The 18,132-nt window shown below is 36.9% G+C and overlaps 1 protein-coding gene across 1 annotated transcript in view; it reads right to left on the minus strand.

The window, feature by feature from the left end:
* Positions 1–18,132, minus strand: part of LOC140228366 (uncharacterized) — a 114,511-nt gene that overhangs the window by 54,666 nt on the left and 41,713 nt on the right. The window contains exon 2 of the mRNA XM_072308591.1: positions 11,433–13,226. Coding sequence (XP_072164692.1) covers positions 11,433–13,198 — 1,766 coding nt within the window. The 5' untranslated portion in view covers positions 13,199–13,226. The remainder of the gene's footprint in view (positions 1–11,432; positions 13,227–18,132) is intronic.

The following is an 18,132-nucleotide window of genomic DNA, read 5'->3' on the forward strand; positions in this document are numbered from 1 at the left end:
TTTTGGGGGAAATTTTCCCGATCAAATAGCGCGCTATTTGCGTCTTCACTACACAGATAGCGCGCTATTTTGAAATCGGACTAGTTTGGTAATCGCAAGATAGCGCGCTATTTTGAAACTTAGGGCTGATGAAGACACGCCTATTGAGGAGCTACACCACCGTATTTTTATCATGAGTCATTTTCACATTTTGCGGGTAAATTTCATGGCAAAAGGATGTACACCTCTTTACAGTGTGTGTTTTGTTTTACTGTGCGTGTTTGGTGGGATTTATATAGATTTACAGTGAATGTGTTGTTTGTCCATATCCTTTGAACATTGTACTCTAGGGCCCCTATCCTTTATAAACCATTTTTCTTACGTTCTAGACAACTTCATTTTCTTAATTTCAAACTGGTTTTCACTTGATTCTCTTCCTTCTTGTTTTTCAAGTCTTGCCACAAATATTAATCTGTTTTTACCCTTTGAGTGCCTTTTAAAGATTTTTGTTACCCTCAACATTTAATGGGCAATAAGTTGAAAAGAAAATGCAAAGCTTTGCTTTGATGTAAATGTAAATATTGTACTGTATTACATCAATTCTATGATTGTTTTCCTTTCAAATGACCAGTAGCTACATTATTGTAGAGGCATGACTTTTGCACACAAAACAGTGACAGAAATTTTGAATAATTTACTCGAAAATCTAGTAGGGAACACTGCTTGATTGTCAATCACCACATAAGGTGAAAGCTACATGAGAGAGAATCAGAATCACTAGCAACACTTTCATTTTACCAATACTGTGGCATTTGGCGATCTGTCGATCGGTTTGGGCGGAATTGTGCATTTGAACAGAATATGCAAAATTGGCATGCCGTCAACTAAGTCAGGCATGCAAACGGGGAACACAACACATAAAGAGTTAACCAGGAGGTGTTGTAGAATGAGATTTTGGCAATCAACTGATGCTGGTCCAACAAGCATGTTCCAGCATAATTATATACCAGTGCCCTGCTGCAAGACACAGCCCTGTCACATGGCATCTTGTTGGGCTATGCTGTTGTAGTGTACATGTTTCACCATAATTGAGATTAGAGCTTATATTCATGATTTGCTTTTGTTAGGGTCAGGGTTTACTGTTATGTTAAGGTTTTAAAAAAATAGGATTCATCAAATGGTTATAATACATCGTAGGTTTAGGGTGGTATATCATCAGAATGGCCGAGTATGTTGTTATAGTTGTGAAATAGCAATGATATGATATGAAAGATCAAAGCCAAATAGAATATAAATGCTTCCTGTTTAATAGCTGACATGGTTCAAATATTGGTGAGGGATGTTTTATATTTACAGAAACTTATGCATATTATTTCTCTATTTGTGCTGGCCTATATAAACTCAAGCCAAGGGCTACCTCCATCAGTCACAACATTTGGTGTATTTGGTGTACACATGTATGTTAAAGGAGACCTCCGGATGATTTTCAGATTTTTTCATTTGAACAATTATAAAATAGTTAATATACTGAGGACAGAGTTTCAGAATTTGTGACAATTGGAATGAAGAATAAGAATATTTTCAAAATTTAGAACAAATTGCAATGAACAAGGATGATGACATGGCAGAGTCACCATAAGAATGCATGAATTGGGGCTCAAGGAAGCAGAACAAAAGAAGAAGGCATGCATAGATTATACACAGGTGAACTCGCAAGCAAGCGGTATTGTAATGGAATTACACTGCTACATATCTGAAATATGTGAACCTCCTATGTCATCATCCTTGTTCAGTGTAATTTGTTTAAGGTTTTTCAAAGTATTGTTTCTCTGCTCAAGAACCACACTAAATTCTACAATATACATGGAGTTGTCGATTTATGTACTACATGATGTGAAATTATGAAAATCGTCTGGAATGTCCCTTTAATTGTAAGATATCTAAATGAGGTGTACATATTTTGAATGACTATTTGTGACCCGTTAAACAAAAGGATCCTAAAGTCGCTGACGGCTGAGCCGAGAAAATCAAGTTTGAAATCACACCATCAAAATTGGTCCAAACGATCAGATTTCTGGTTTTTGTCTATCATCTGCCAAAATTTCGAGGCTAAATGATCAAAGGAAAGGCAAGAAATCAGCATTTTTCAGGGCCATGATTTTCTGATTTTCAACGTAACAGAAACATGTTCGGAGACTTGGATTTAGCGCCGCAGCTAGACTCCACCCCTATCAACGAGGGAATGATCTTATTGGTCAGTCCGTGGCATCCTGGTTACTGATAGGTCATGTATATACTGGAGCTAAGCTTGAATGAACATCGCGGAGGTTGCTACTGTAGGAGCATACATGTTGTACCTTCTATTGTCAAGCGGTGAAAACTGTCTCACCTCCCCTTGATCATGATAAGGAAAACTTTGAAGGCATTTTTCTCGAAACTTTGATTTCCTCAACCACTTGACATGCGCTAATAAAATCATCGATATCTCCGCAACCGAGTACTTTTATGAGTTGTGCTATATATGAAATTAATGTAGAAGAGTAAGGGAATAATGTCATGCCATTTTCAGAAAATTGTCCTCCTTCGACTTTTGGATCCTTTTCTTGTAGCGGGTCACATTTGTTTTGCATTTATATTCAGCAGCTTTTACAGTTTGCACATGGATAAGAATAATAAATTTATTACATGAGCTGAAATGTTGAAGGCAAAGGTTGGTTTGTTCACCACTTGTAATATGCGACTTAAAACTGTCTGAACTTATAAAGATCAGGATTAAAGTGTTTTTTTTTTTAAATGGTATGAAGATATGACGTATTCACAGCCTATCACAACAGCCCCCATCTATGCATGCCCCTTTGAAAGCAGGAAGTTTACTGCTGATAGAATACCAGAGAGTGGAGAGACTGTTCTCACTATCCTATGACACACTGGACTCCTTGTCATTATTCATTCAAGCCATATTCTACAATATGTAGCTCAGGGATCACTTTTTATGTGCTGAACCATATCCAGTAGTATGCAAACAAATTGACCAGTACATGAGGAATTATCAAAAGATGGAGCAATTATGTTCATCTCACTGGGTTTGCATTGTAATAAGATAAGATGAATCCTGAGTTGTCAGCTTGTGAAATAATCAGTGTCTGAATTTTATCAACTACATTGTACTACCAATTTCAAATTTGCTATGACATTTTAAACAATCTGTCATGTGTCATTACTCTACATCTACATGTAGATCTTTGAGAAAAGCTACTTTAAGACTTGTACTACAGTGTACTCATCCTCAGTCGATAAAGATAGGCCTACATACAGTCAAACCTGTCTATACATGTACCTGCCACCCAAGGGAAACAAAAGTGGCCACTATAGAGAGGTGAGTGGCCATTCTCAATTTCAACACTTGCATCGTTTTTAGCATAAAATACTGCATAATATTCTTTAAACAAAAAAAAGCAAATAAGTTTACATGAGGAGCTATAATATGCAGATTTTTTTTTGCAAAATTTACCCTACTTGAAATCTTTTTGTACTTCTGTTCTTTTAATTTTTGAAATAACATTTCAAGCCTGAGAAACCGGTTTGTATCGGTTTTGCATGAATGAGGTTAAAGAGTGCGTTCGAGGGGATCAACAATGTGTGAAGCTGACGAAAACAACATACAATACCCACACAAGTATCCTATTGTCCTTATTAAAAGGGATTTTAATCACTAATTAGTCAGCATTTTGGTAAAATTTTAAAATGCTATTAGGAGCCGTCTTTGTCTACAAATTGTATGTAGCATCTATTCAGGGAAGGAATTACTAAAACCTACATCTAGTCAAGTCTATAGCATTTCATTGCAAAGAATTGCATTTGTCAATCATGTCAGTGTGATTGAGACATAAGCGAAAACTCAGTAGAATTCACGCAATTAATATAAAGCCAACGTACATGTGCTTATGACTCACTGACAATAGCATTTAGATATTCAGGTGTGACTGTAACATGTAAATACTAATGAATCTCTGCTTTTTAAAAACTAAAAAATTTTTCTTCTTTTTGAAAAGGCATCTGGTGGGCCATGAAATTATCGTGAACTTGACAATACTACGTGTACCTTGGGGATCTGAAATTAAAGAACTTCAGACCTCCTTCGTGATTACATGTGATAATCTGATTCCTGCTAAATTTAGTTAAAATTCACTCACTACAGTTGCAATCACTCACACCCCTTCAAAAAGAAAAAAAAATGGAATTCTTCATTTACCAAATAAATGCATGTCTCCCAACCAAAATCAACTTTATTGATCTTGTCTGGAATGTCACTTACTCTCCTTGTATTTTCTTTTTAAAGTACATATTGTACCAGTAGGAAAAGGAACATATACATAGCAACCTATATGAAAGATCACATTCAATTTGGTGTATACAGTACATTCTATTTTCCAGTAGGAGGAAAAATACACACCTGACAACATGTTACAGTCTATTTCACTTTAACTGGGCTACCTTACAATGTAGGCCTGCAAGTGCTCATAATTATTTTTCCAATGAGATAAAGACATGTACACTGCATGCAATCTATTATTCTTTATCATCAGATCTTTGCATGTCAAAAGGCCAAGTTTAGATCTTCTATAACTCATTCTACACATAGTCATCAATTCGTACAGGTCTAGATAAGAACAGTGATTACAACAAAAAAAAAAAGCTACAGTTGTAATGACGACAGTAATACATGAATGTGATAGTAATATGGTAAAAAAAAGTGTGCATTGATGCATAATGACATTCATCAAACATGCATCTGACAATGCTCAAAGTGTGATGTCTTGGCTAATGTCATGTATCGTTATACAAATGGGCAATTCCGTGAAAAATGTTACCCGAGGGTGGAAAAATGAAAATCAAGCAACAACTTTGTTTTACCCTGGAAAGTATTCAGGAAGGGTCATATCAAACTGATATGATGAAAAAAATTGGAACAATTTGGAAAAAAAATATTTTTTTAGCTTTTGAAATCGTGTGTTGTTTTCTAAGACATTGCAGAAAAATTCAGTATAATTTGCATGTAATTCTTCTGAAGTAAAATTTTTCCCTATAAAATAACTTTCAGGCAACCATTTTTATGCTATGATAAAGCTGATGACTCATTTTTACATCATCCTTCTTGGTATCAAAAGAAAATAATTCTTTTTTAAAAGATGAGCATTTCAATTTTCTGAATTTCCACCTCTGTCAAAGTGTAATGTCCGTAACGTTTTAGATGTAAAAGTTTTTGTAACACACTGTGTTTAGGTCTAATTTTGTTCTAAATTCAAACGCAAAGCTAAAATGTGATATCACACAACATATCCACGCAGTTTTTCGGGAACCTGCATAATTCCTTTTAAAAAGCGTTACGGACATTACATAACCAATGCGTTACGGACATTACACATTTGTGGTAAAAGCATTAGGTACGTATGATTTTGAGGAATAGTTTGTATTCTACCCTACAATATTGATATCTGTCACAATGAATGCCCCAGCCCTTGTATGAAAATTGATTTGGGACTTTACTCAGCAACAAGTGCAGTGTTTCAACAAGGTTTTGACTAATCTTTTGCATTCCTCTATACAATCTTATTACTTGTATCTACTTATTTCTGCCATGAAATACATGGTTGCAAGCTATCTTACAGCAACAGCATATCAAGTTGAGTAACTATACTAGTATGATGGCAAGAATGTATGTTAAAACATTGTTAAAGAAGAGAAACAGTCAGAAACATCCCTGGACAAAGCCTTTTACACAATATATAGTCAGTTGTGGTCTGACTTGTCTGTTAAGGAAACACAGTCCAACCTCAATATCCAACCATATCGTGAACGGTAGCCATCTGGATAAAATGATATTGCTGGATAAGGGAGATATGCTTACGCATGTGCTTACGCATGACACTTTATTAATCAAATTGTGTAGGATATTTTTAATTGACTATTCAATATTAGAATTTAAATGAAAATTTCATGTTTTATTATTCAATAATGTGGAAATCAAATGGAATATGAATGAAATACACTTCCTCATTATTCCCTCTAGCAACAGTATTTTGGTTGGTAGAAATATAATGTTTTACCATAGCGATCAACGTTTATGTCCTGAATTACAATTACTTTGTTAAGAATAAAGTGTTATGTACTTTTAGTCATATTTTGCACCAAATTATGCAAAGAAAATCATGTGCCACTCCATATCTGGATAATAGAGCAATCCAGAAAAGTGATTGCTGGATAACTGAGGTTGGACTTTATGTAATGAGGATAGTCCATCGATTATGAAAATTTCTGAAAAGACAAGGATCCATGAATATTTCTTTAAATGTAGTGAAGGAGAGCCATTTTTAGAACAGGATGGAATCATAGTATTAGACCCTCTCCCACAATTGGTCAAGAACACCTTTCTAGCTTCCAAGGTGATTTGGAAGCAGAATAAACAATATTTTCCAAAAGAGACTTTTCTGACCCTGGAAAAGACTGTTGTACTTCAACAAACTGTAGGGAAAAAGAAAGAAAGTAAAACTAAACATTTATTGTGTAAAAATACATACTGAGCATTTGTTGAGCCATTATTTTATGTGATTTTGATTATGCATTAGTTTTGATTGAAATAAAAGTTGTTTATTTGTGCAGAGTTATGCTCAGTGATGGCTATGTAGATGTGAATAAAAAGTGTAATGTCCGTAACATTTCTTTAAAATTACATTTTGAGTAATTACAAGTTTAAATGTAGTAGAAAGTCAAAGGCTGATCTATTATATGTTATTTATAAATCACAACTGTATTGCAGGCATTAAATAAGTTGATTAAATTCCAGTATGATAGAAAAGTCAACAAATTGTTAAAGTAGGGGTCTATATTGAACAAATAGTCCTCAAAATGGCAATTCCTGAAATAAAAGATCTCATGAAAGGGCTATGGCAACATTGTCAAATGTGTACTGATTACCATCCAAGTGAAAATGATAAAAAATATCAATACAAGCATGTGACTCCCGCCACTTAATGAAAGTGGACAAATCTGTAATGTCCGTAACGCTTAAAATGTAATGTCCGTAACGCCAAAGTTTTGGCTCTAGGAGGGACATGTGCCATCTATTTCACTAAATGTGATTTTATTTTCTTTAAACATTTCTTTACCTTTCAATTTATTCCTACATTGGTCTTATTATGTGCTTAAACTCACAGACTTTTCAATGATTGCATAGGCATGCAAAAAGTCATGTCCAAAAAATGTAATGTCCGTAACGGCCAACATTTTATGCAGTAAGTGCCATATGATGTGGTGAAATGGATTGAAATTTTCACTGTTTATGACTTAGCCTCATATGTGAGTGATTCCATTGTATGAGTTCAGAATGAAAATATTTTGTTATCTTAATGATCTTTTGAAGTTGCAAATTTTGTCTGAAATGTAATGTCCGTAACGCTGGAACTGCCCAAATAGAGCATGCTCTATGATGCACTGTAGGGCAATTCCACGGTATATAGGACACAGGTGCCAAAAATGCAAAATGATATTTGTTTCAAACACCATACATTTTCAGACAATACTTGAGTTGAAGTTTTAAGAATCATTATGTTTTTCAAAAAAAGCGGCCATTTTTATTTTCAAAATGGCTGCCAAAATATACCTATAACTCAATGGTAAAAAGAGTATATTGTCACACAACTTACTCTCTGTATATCCACTTTACTCGTACTCTAAACAACAATCTTTTATATGTATGCAGTTACCAGAGAAGTCTTTTACCACACAATAGAAACTAGAAATGTCGCTATGGCGACTGATGCCTCCGCCATAATGCATGATTCTCCCAATAGGCGTATAGTACAATGTCTTCACAATGTGTGATCCATGACAGTTTCACATAACTGGCAAAATATTGAAATGACATGTTTGTCAGAAATGTCTTGAACTGGGTTTGCTATAATTTTCTAAGAGTGCAGGTACACATATTTGGGGAATTTTGGGGAAGTTTATGCATTGAGTAATTTCCAAGGTATGAAGAAAGAGTGTGATGATGGTACAAAATAGATATGTGTGTGTGTGTGTTTTTTTTTTGTTTTTTTTTTTGGGGGGGGGGGGCATTGAAACCTGGCCTTTGACCCTTAACCTTTGACCTTCTGGCTGGAAATCTCCCGGAGAATCTCCATTAGGTAATGCATGTATTAAGTTTTGAAACTAATAATACAAGCATTGCATATACTAGTATATGAGGGAAATAGTAAAATTTTGAGGAGATGACCTTGACCTTTGACCCCTGACTATTGACCCATGACCCCTAAATTCCCTAGATAATCCCTGCCAGACAGTACATGCATATGTACCAAATTCCATGAAGATACATTGAACCATTTGCAAGAAAAGTAATATTGCAACATTTTCACCTAACCTTAGACCTTTTGACCTTTGACCTTATGACATGAAACTCTCTCTGGAGAATCTTTACGCAGTAGTACATGTCCACACCAAGTTTCAAGAAAATACCTTTGGGCATTGCATAGATATGGGGGAAATTGCAACATTTGTAGCATTTGACCTTGACCTTTTGACCTTTGACCTCTTGCCAATGTCACTAAAATCTACTCAACTAATTGTCCCATCATACATCATCCTTGGACCAAGTTTGGTGAAAGCTGCTTCATCCAGTTTTGAGTTATCACGTAAACAGATAAATTTTAGGATTTGACCTTGATCTTTGACCTTTGACCTCTGTCCGATTTCACTGAAAAACTAATCAAGTAATTGTCCCATCATACATCATCCTCCAACAAAGTTTGGTGAAATTTGCTCCATCCAGTCTTGAGTTATCTCGTAAACGGATACAATTTCATGATTTGACCTTGACCTTTGACCTTTGACCTTTAGCCGATTTCACCCAAAATCTAATCAAATAATTGCCCCATCATACTTCATACTTGGACCAAGTTTGGTAAAATTCCAGTACATATTACTCAAGTTATCGCGTAAACGAAAGCGGACGGACGTACGGACGTACGTACAGACGGATGGACAACCCGAAAACACAATGCCTCCGGCACCACTAACTTCGTGGCGGAGGCATAAAAAAAAGCTGGTTGCTTTAAAGAATTTGATAAAAACTTGTAATTAGTTTGACACTGATAGATGTAACGTCAGTTACCAAAAACAAGGAATTTTTAACTTTATTCATCAAAGAAAGTGAGCTGTATGATGTAACTTGGGATTTCTAATGTATGCCCATATGCCTTCCTTTTAATACCAGAAATAAGGATACTTGGCATACTGGAGAGTCAAAATGAACACTTCAAAATGTGTAACGTCAGTTACCGAAACGTCATACACGAGTATGTAACGTCAGTTACCATGACAGCAATTATAACTGAGGCAAATTTTTTGACTTTAGGCCATTTCAATACATCTGGGAAGTCAAAGGTTATCAACAAAGAGCAGCAATCCCTATGATAGGGAATGATGTCATCACCATGGTATGTCCATGGATACATTTTTTTCATTTTATTTTTTTTTTATTTATTTATTTATTTATTTATTTATCATAATAATTTTTTTTTTTTTTGGGGGGGGAGCTTGAGCTTTTGATTTTTTATTCAGCACAAGTTTAAGGTTAAATCATCTGGAAGTTTAGGTTTATCACATGCAATATATGCACTCAAATTACTATACAGTACATTCTCAGTCCTACGGGATGATAAAGCTACCAAAGTTTGTAGGCCTAATCAATGACGTGGTTGCATGGTAACCACCTTTTCTTTACAAAAGCTTGTGTACAGCTGTATACCAACAGTTTTATAATCTTTACTAATGATTGCTTTTGCTAGCATTTTTCTTTTTTTCTGGAAGCTTAGTGAAGTTTCTACCTCAAGGCAAATGCACACTTGTACTTAAATGTGTGGTTTAGTTAATGCGGCACATCTTTGTATACAGTTAGTACAGCCGCATGTGCACCCAAAAGTTGATAGGAACAACTTCACCCCCTCATACATACATGCCAAGTTTCATTATGATACCTCAAAAGGTTTTTTAGTTACGCTGTCCACAAAATTGATTACGGACAGACGGAAGGACGGAAGGAAGGACAGACGGACGGACGGACAACCCGAAGACATAATGCCTCCGGCACCACTTCGTGGCGGAGGCATAAAAAAAAAAAAATCAAGAATGCCTAGAGCTGTAATGATCTACTTTTTACTCTCTTCATGAGTATTTCTACATTAGTTAGTATATTTATGTAGAATGCAAATCATGGGATGGTCCTTAATAGACAAAATAATGATCATCTAACCAATAAAAAAAAAAGAAAATCCCCAAATGCAGAAATCCATACAAAGCAATCTGCCTATAGATGATGGCACTGCTGGCCTGCAACCTGCACTTTGTCTATTCCTTTACAGTCTATTGAAATTCTGCTTCATTTGGGGGACAAACACTCAAAGAAATATTGCAGAGAGGAACACTGACATTGCAGAATTGTTATCAACTTCTGTGTTATCATACATTAACTGAACAAGTTGTGTTAAAGGTATGGCATAGTTTTGGTTGACATCTGGCTTCAGGTTTCTAACTTTCTTTTTTTGTGTGAGATAATGTAAAACCTCTTTTGAAATACCCGGTATGAAAAAGCATGTAATGCTATGTATGAGGAATTCAACATTTATGTGATGGAAATTGGTTTTGAAATGGCTGAGATATCCAAATTAAAGCACCCCTAATACAAGGTGGAACCCACTGTTAATTTGGACCTCTGTATTTCACTTCGATTTGATTTCTCAGCCATTTAGAAACTGATTTTCTTCAAATAAATGTTGAATTCCTCTCAGAATGGTATGCTCTCTTATATTTCATAGGTGGGTGCTTTAGTATCTCACAAAAATTTAAAGGACAAGTCCACCTTCATAGAATTGTGGATTGAGTGAATGCAGCAATATTAGTACAACACATCAGTGAGAGTTTGAGGAAAATTAAGACAATTCATTCAAAAGTTATGAATTTTTGAAGTTTCTGTTCAGTCACTGCTGGATGGAAAGACTAGCTTGTGATGTCACATGCATAGAATGATAAAAAGAAAATATAAAGAAAAATCCACACATTTTCACTTTTCTCGCATTATGGAGAAACGCCTGACTTGTTTCCTTCTGAAGGCATGGGGAATAATATTACCCTCAACATATCTCAGTGACAAGTTGGGGAAATGTACACTTTTTTTCAAATGCCTAATAACGGTAAGAAAATATTCAAATTCAATATGATTCTACCAAAAATATAAGAATAGCAAATTACAAAAGCATATTTTGCTTCAATGTTTTATGGAATAAGCCAAATGATATCACAGAAAAAAAGTCTATGCTAGATATCCTAAAAAAAAAGTTTGAAAAACCAACAATAGACCAGACTATTAAATAAAGTAATACTAAAAACAAACTTACCTCTTGTCAAAACTTGCAACCAAATATTCAATGCTATTATTCCTGAGACGTTTTCCTTTTCCTATATTTTGGTAGGGTGAGAATCCCTGCTCCCCAGGCATGGTTGAATTATGTAGGAGACTCTCATCCGTCAGCTCTCCAAAGGTGCTGTCTCCTTCACACATCAGGTCATCAGAGGCCAGGGAGTCTAAATCACTGGAGTCAAATGACTCTGACCGCAACTTGTTACGCATGGCTGTAAGTTGAATGCGCTGTGCAATGGGATGCTGAGTGGAAAATGGAATGCGTTGAGCTTTTGCAGGCTTAGGGCTTGTGACTGATGTGACACGAGTTAGCACCACCTCGTTTTTCTTCTGATCGCCTTCAGCTGCTGCTGCTGCTACATTGGCGTTCTGTGTCTTATACTGGGATGTTGTGTCTGAGGCAAGTACATGTAGCTGGGGGGTTACAGAGTGACTGGCATTATAAACATGGGCTTCTGTTGCTAAAATGGTTGCCTCACAATTTGACTCAAGCTCGCGATTGTTGTTTGTGGGTACTCTGCTTGGCACAGCAGCTGAGGATGGGGAAATTAATGCTTCCGCTTGCACTGCCTGCGTGCTCCCACGGCCTTCCTGTTGCTCAGTCACAAGTCCGTGAGTGTTCCCCTCCACGGAGTGCCGCATTTTGCATGTTGTAGACTGATGCCTCACATGTCCAATGTTCTTGTTGAGCTCTGGTGATGCAGCAACTGCTGCCTGGAGGTCAAAGTTCAAATTAACAATGCTGCACATTACATGATCTGCTGGATGTTCTAACCTCTCCTGTTTAGTGTTGGTATTGTCCTGGGATTCCCCTCCTGAGCTATCATATGTGTATGCTCCCTCTAGCTTTGAGTTATCATGAGAATGTTTTGGGCTAACTCCAGGACTAAGGGATTCTACAGGGGCTACAACTGGGTACTGTTGAAGTCCTGGGGTACTCACAGAGCGTACTGTAACTTTTGTAGCAATGTCTTCTCGAGATGGAGACAGTGAACTCACAGAGCCAACACTGATGCAACTCGAAGCAATGTCCACATCTGATGGTGTGCTCCCTTGTCGCTTGATGCCACGGCGATCGTCATCGAATATACTTTTATACGGCTTGGGTGAGCCAACAAGCTTGGTAACACTACCAGGGCTGGACAGACTGAGGGAACTTCCAGAGCTGAGAGTACTAGTGGTAGATGAACATCTTGTTACATCTTGACAAAATTCAGCTGGGTTGGCTGGTACATTTGAGCAGAGGGATTTCAGAGGCTTCTGATTTATGTTGGCATTGATCTCTGACTGGAGCTCTTCATTGCCACAAATTTTAGCCTTATTCTGGTTCTCCACCTGCCATATATTTCCTTCATAGCCAGGGTTAGTATAGCTGGTGGCAGCACGAGTAATATCCAGAGAAGCGTTGATATTTGGAAAAGGTAAAACAGAGTTTCCACACGAATTGCCATTCTGTTCTTCTTCTTCTTTATGGGATGTTAGATGGGAAGGAAAGGGCTTCACATCCTGACAGGAGGACTTGTCCCTGTACTTAGGGTCTTCTTGAGGGGTCTGTGTCTCTTTGGTGATGGAAACAGATATCTTGGTATTGGATGTGTTTTCATTTTTTTGCTTTTTCAGTTTAGTGGATGATTTGGATGGAGTACTCTCTGGAGAGGTGTTCTTCTTACGACGGAATGATGGGAGTTTAGGGATGAAGGAGCGCTTGCTCTTCTTGCGGTTTTTCTCCTCCAGAGTTGACATCTTTTTCTCATCAAACTCATCCTACTCCCTGTAGGAAAAGAAATGAAAGAAAAAGTAAACACACATGTATCAACACATAAACAAGGAACTTGTCATTGCTATTAAAAAAAAAAAAAAAAAGACCATTGCTTAAGTCGACATAATCAGAACTGAGCAAAATATGTCAACTTACACAAAAATCATCTTACGCGTAAGTCAACATTTTGTCGACTTACGCGTAAGTCAAATGCAAATTAATTTAAATGCAAATTAATTTTCCCTCTATATAGTCAAGGCGCTAATTCCTGTAAGAGGCTTGATTAAGGAGTTCGTTCAACCCACCCCGCAGAAAAGGTTTGACCAAACAAGGTGGTAGATGGGACCTCTATGAACATCCCCAGGTAGTATGTGGTTCCAAATTGTGGTGTCAGTAGAATTTTACTGGCCACTTTTCATCATGATTTATTGGAACAAACGTAAAAGAGTCTGCGCACGCCAAGACTATTACACGCACCACTAGCACTGCTACAGGCGCCAGTGCCAGTGCTGCGTGTAGTAGTCTTAGCGCGTATATACTTTTTCTTCGATAAACAAGGGTTTTGCCTGCAAACTAACTTCTCAGTCTCACGCCAAGCTGGGTTCGGTTTAGTTTAGTTTCTAGCCATTTTTATTTCGTCTTTATTTCAAGAGTTCAAGCAAGCCGAGTGAGAGCGCATACCCGGTGATTGTGACGACCGAATCGCAATCACTGGGTGTGTGCTCTCACTCCACTTAGCGCAATATATACAGCAGGCTTTTGCATAATACACAAGTTGCAACTCAGAGAAATAAAGACGAAAAAACGGCTAGAAATTAAGACTAGGGTCGGTAAACGCTTGTTGCTATTTGGGGCACTGAAAACGACAAACTCACACAGTTTTTGCATTTATTTCATGAAGAATTCATCAAAACTGCATAAAACTATATATGTATATGTTGCTAGAGATGTCATCCATACAGTGGGATTAATTGTAAGTTATAATATTGTGCATGGTTACCATGGTAACCGGATGCCTAAAGGTGACTGGTAACCCCCAAAATGCCTCCTGCTGCTGCAAACATTGTTTTTTTTTTTCTTATCTTATATATGCAATAAAAAAAAGAAACAATTTTTTTATGGATTTTCGTTAAAAAAGTTTTCCCTGTTGCCATGGCAACCAGTATTATCCAATCAGAATTTAGTTGTCAATAACTCGAAAACTAAAGCCCATAATTTCAAAAAGCTCAATAAGCATGTCCTTACGTCATAAAGTGTACGACATCAGGTATATGTGAAGAATATTTTAATGCATTCTCAAGTTACAGCAAAATTTGTAAGCAAAGGCATAATAAACGGCCATTGAAAGAAAGATATCATTTTCGAATAGTAAAATGCATGAAAAAGTTGCATCCGTCGTACTTTCAACACAAATTTGACTTCAAAGCATAGGCAAATGTATATAGTTTTTAATAATGTATGGACACAAATTTCCCTTAAAAATAAGATGAATACAGAAAGCAAAGCCAATATTCTATAGTAGCTCTTTCGAGTATTTGCAGAGCGATGGTTATTCAAAACAATCCTGGAAAAGAGCAGAGGAAAGCAATTGATTGTTTATGTTCTTAAAGGAAGTTTATTCAAGAATACCGATAAATTCCTTTCTAAAGAAGGAATATACACGTGCGCTGGATTATCTATCAAAGAAATTAAGCGTACTTTTGTGTTCGTTAACTATTGAAAAAAAAAAATATATATATATATAGAATACAATGAAATATAATGATATGTAAATTTTATACAAAACGTGCAGTAATGAATTAATGCTGAGGAGAGAATGAGGGAAAAAATTTGGGCGTCTTTTCCCTTTTTATCCAGACTAATTTTACAGTGAAGAGCTCATCTACAATGAGTGATGTGCACGAAAGGCAAAAGAAACAAACCTGTCTAAATTCCAGATATTTTTGGGAGTTACCAATCACCTGTAGGCATCCGGTTACCATGGTAACCATGCACAATAGTATATCTTACAATGTATCCCATTGTATTGCTGACATCTCTAGCAACATGCACATATCGTCGCTGGGGCGACAAGACCTCGTATCTCAAAAATGTCAAATGTTCAGGAGAGCCAAAAAACATGGCGGCCAAAGCACTATACTGAATGGGATAGCCGTTCCTTTGACATGCCGTGGTGGCTTCATTTTTGGGGTAAGACAGCTGGGATTTGGACAGGACATCACTTAACCGATTATTTGACCACTAATGCAAAAAAGTCATTTTCACCAAAATTTGAGATACAAGGTCTTGTCACCCCAGCGACGATATATAGTTTTAAGGCGTTTCGATGAATCCTTCGTGAAATAAATGCAAAAACTGATAATTTTGTCATTTTCAGTGCCCTAATAGCGACAAGCGTTACCGACCCTAGTCTTAATTTCTAGCTGTTTTTATTTCGCCTTTATTTCTCTGAGTTACAGCTTGTGTATTGTGCAGAAGCCCGCTGTATTGCGCTAAGCGGAGTGAGGGTGCATGCTCAATGATTGCCACAAAAAATGGTCCGGGCGTCACAATCGCTGGGTATGCACTCTCACTTGGCTTACTTCAACTCGGAGAAATAAAGATGAAATAAAAACGTCTGGAAACTACACTACACCGACCCCAGCTTAGCGTGAAAAGTTAGTTTGCAGGCAAAAACCGATGTTTGTCGCGGAAAAAGTCTTTGTACGCTAAGACTATAACACGCACCACTGGCATTGGCGCCTGTAGCAGTGCTAGTGGTACGTGTGGTAGTCTTAGTGTGCACAGACGCTTCCTCGAAGAATATGGTCATGTCGCAACTAAAATGGCCTGTAAAATTTCATTGATACCACAATTTGATATCACATACTACCTAGGGGTGTTCCAGAGGGTCCAACCGACCACCCCATGCAGTCAGACCTTTTCTGCGGGGTGGGTTGAACGAAGTCATTTTTTCTGGGTCGCTGCGCCTGGACTAACAGAGTAAGATTTGAATCATGATGCAGGTCGCTATCGTAATCCCACTCCTTTTGCCACTGAAACATGCCAAGTGTGTCTTAGCAACGATCATAGTAATTTATGCATAAATCATGTGCAAATTAGTGATGGCAATGCACCAACTGGGACTCTCTAGAGAGATTTTGAGAGAGCAGGATTGGAAACCTGGGATTGCTCTCAGATCAAATGCAAATTCCACAATTTGAAATGTGTAAATGCTGTGATGTCTTTTCCCTGCTACTATAAAGTTTGGTCACGACAAAAGTTGCGTTTGATATTTGCCAAAAAAATTGAATGCAAGTCTTTTTTTCAGCAACACACTTGGCATTGATTTGCAGAGTTGTATTAAAATGCAGTTTCTAGTTTCGTACAAAAAACAACAAGTCCTTTCTACAATGCTATAGAGTTTAAATACAATGTTGCGTATGATTAGATGGACTTGCATTTGATTTCTAGAGTTGCGTTTGAGTTTCAGTATCGTACAATTTTCTAGTTTTGCTGGAATATCAAACGCACGTCTTTTCAGCACCGATTTTGATACACTTGCACTTAAAGGCATGATTTATCATTTTGTAGATGAAACAAAAACCTAGCATAACTGCTTCAAATAGTTCTAAAATGTGATTTAGGGATATGTAGAAACAACCAATGTAAAAATCTGAATCAGTGTAAAGTACTGTTAAATTAATGTGAACAATAGTTACACGTATGATAAAAATGTTTCCACACTAAACCGTCTCAGGTTATGGTTTATTGAGAAAAACAATGATATTTCGTTATATTTCAGACTTCACTACAAAACTTTTATGCAAATTAGGATGTTTTGTGATACAACTGACCTACATATACAATGTATTAAATATGCATCAAATGTGATATCTTGAAAATTTTTCAAATCACTGCTCCTAAAGGTAAACGGGACCTTTGATTTTTCAAGTTGCATTTAAACGCAAATTTTTCGAGAAATTGGCCCAGGTTTCTGATCCCGCGTTGGAACAATTAACGCCACGAATATTCAGATTAATAAAAGGGCCTATTTCATATTTGGATATCAAACTTCATTCTTTATACTAGGATCTACATGATCCAAAATTTGTGTTTTGAAAATAACACATTTTCAGAGTAATGATTGAACCTCATCTCAATTTCGGATAGACAAAGCTTTTGAATATATTAATGAACATCACCCGTAACAATTATCCCTGCAAACTGCATGAACAAATGATGTGCGTGCAGAGACGAGGCGTGATTTACCTATTTGACTAAATTGCATACATGTACATTACTGACTGTCACCACACAATCGTTTTTTTTTTACTTAGCTTAGAAGGCACCTGTACATCCCCCAGTACAATGCATGTAATTTTAAACATGACAAAAAGTGAGGGGAAAAAAATTGTTCAAGAACAACTTCCCGCTGCACCCTCATTGCATCACACAGCTATAGCTCCACATTTGCACCATACATCACGCTGAGTATACTGCACTATACGATACACAGAGACACAAACACTCCAGAGAGATGAGAGAGATCCCGAGGGGGAGCAGGAGAAAGTGAACTACCTTTAGTACTAGAGGCATACAAGAGGGCGACAAAGGAAATCCAGGGAATTATTGACCAGTCAGTCAGTCTGACTATAGGACTATTGGCAAAGTCATGGATAAGATCATCTGAGACAAGGTCAACAGACATGTGATATCCAATAATCTGTACATTTCCCCATCACCACGGATTTCAAAAGGGAAAATCTTGTCCTAGGTACTCAATAACTGGAAGCATCAGAAGAATGGATGCAAGTGTTGGATGGTAGTAACTCCATTGACTGTATACAAATACCGGTACACGTACCTGGACTACAAAAAGCTTTTAACAGTGTCCCACACCAAAGGCTCCAGTCTAAAATCTACGCCTATGGTATTA

This window comes from Diadema setosum, chromosome 5 (genome assembly GCF_964275005.1).
Source record: "Diadema setosum chromosome 5, eeDiaSeto1, whole genome shotgun sequence".
Taxonomy (NCBI): domain Eukaryota; kingdom Metazoa; phylum Echinodermata; class Echinoidea; order Diadematoida; family Diadematidae; genus Diadema; species Diadema setosum.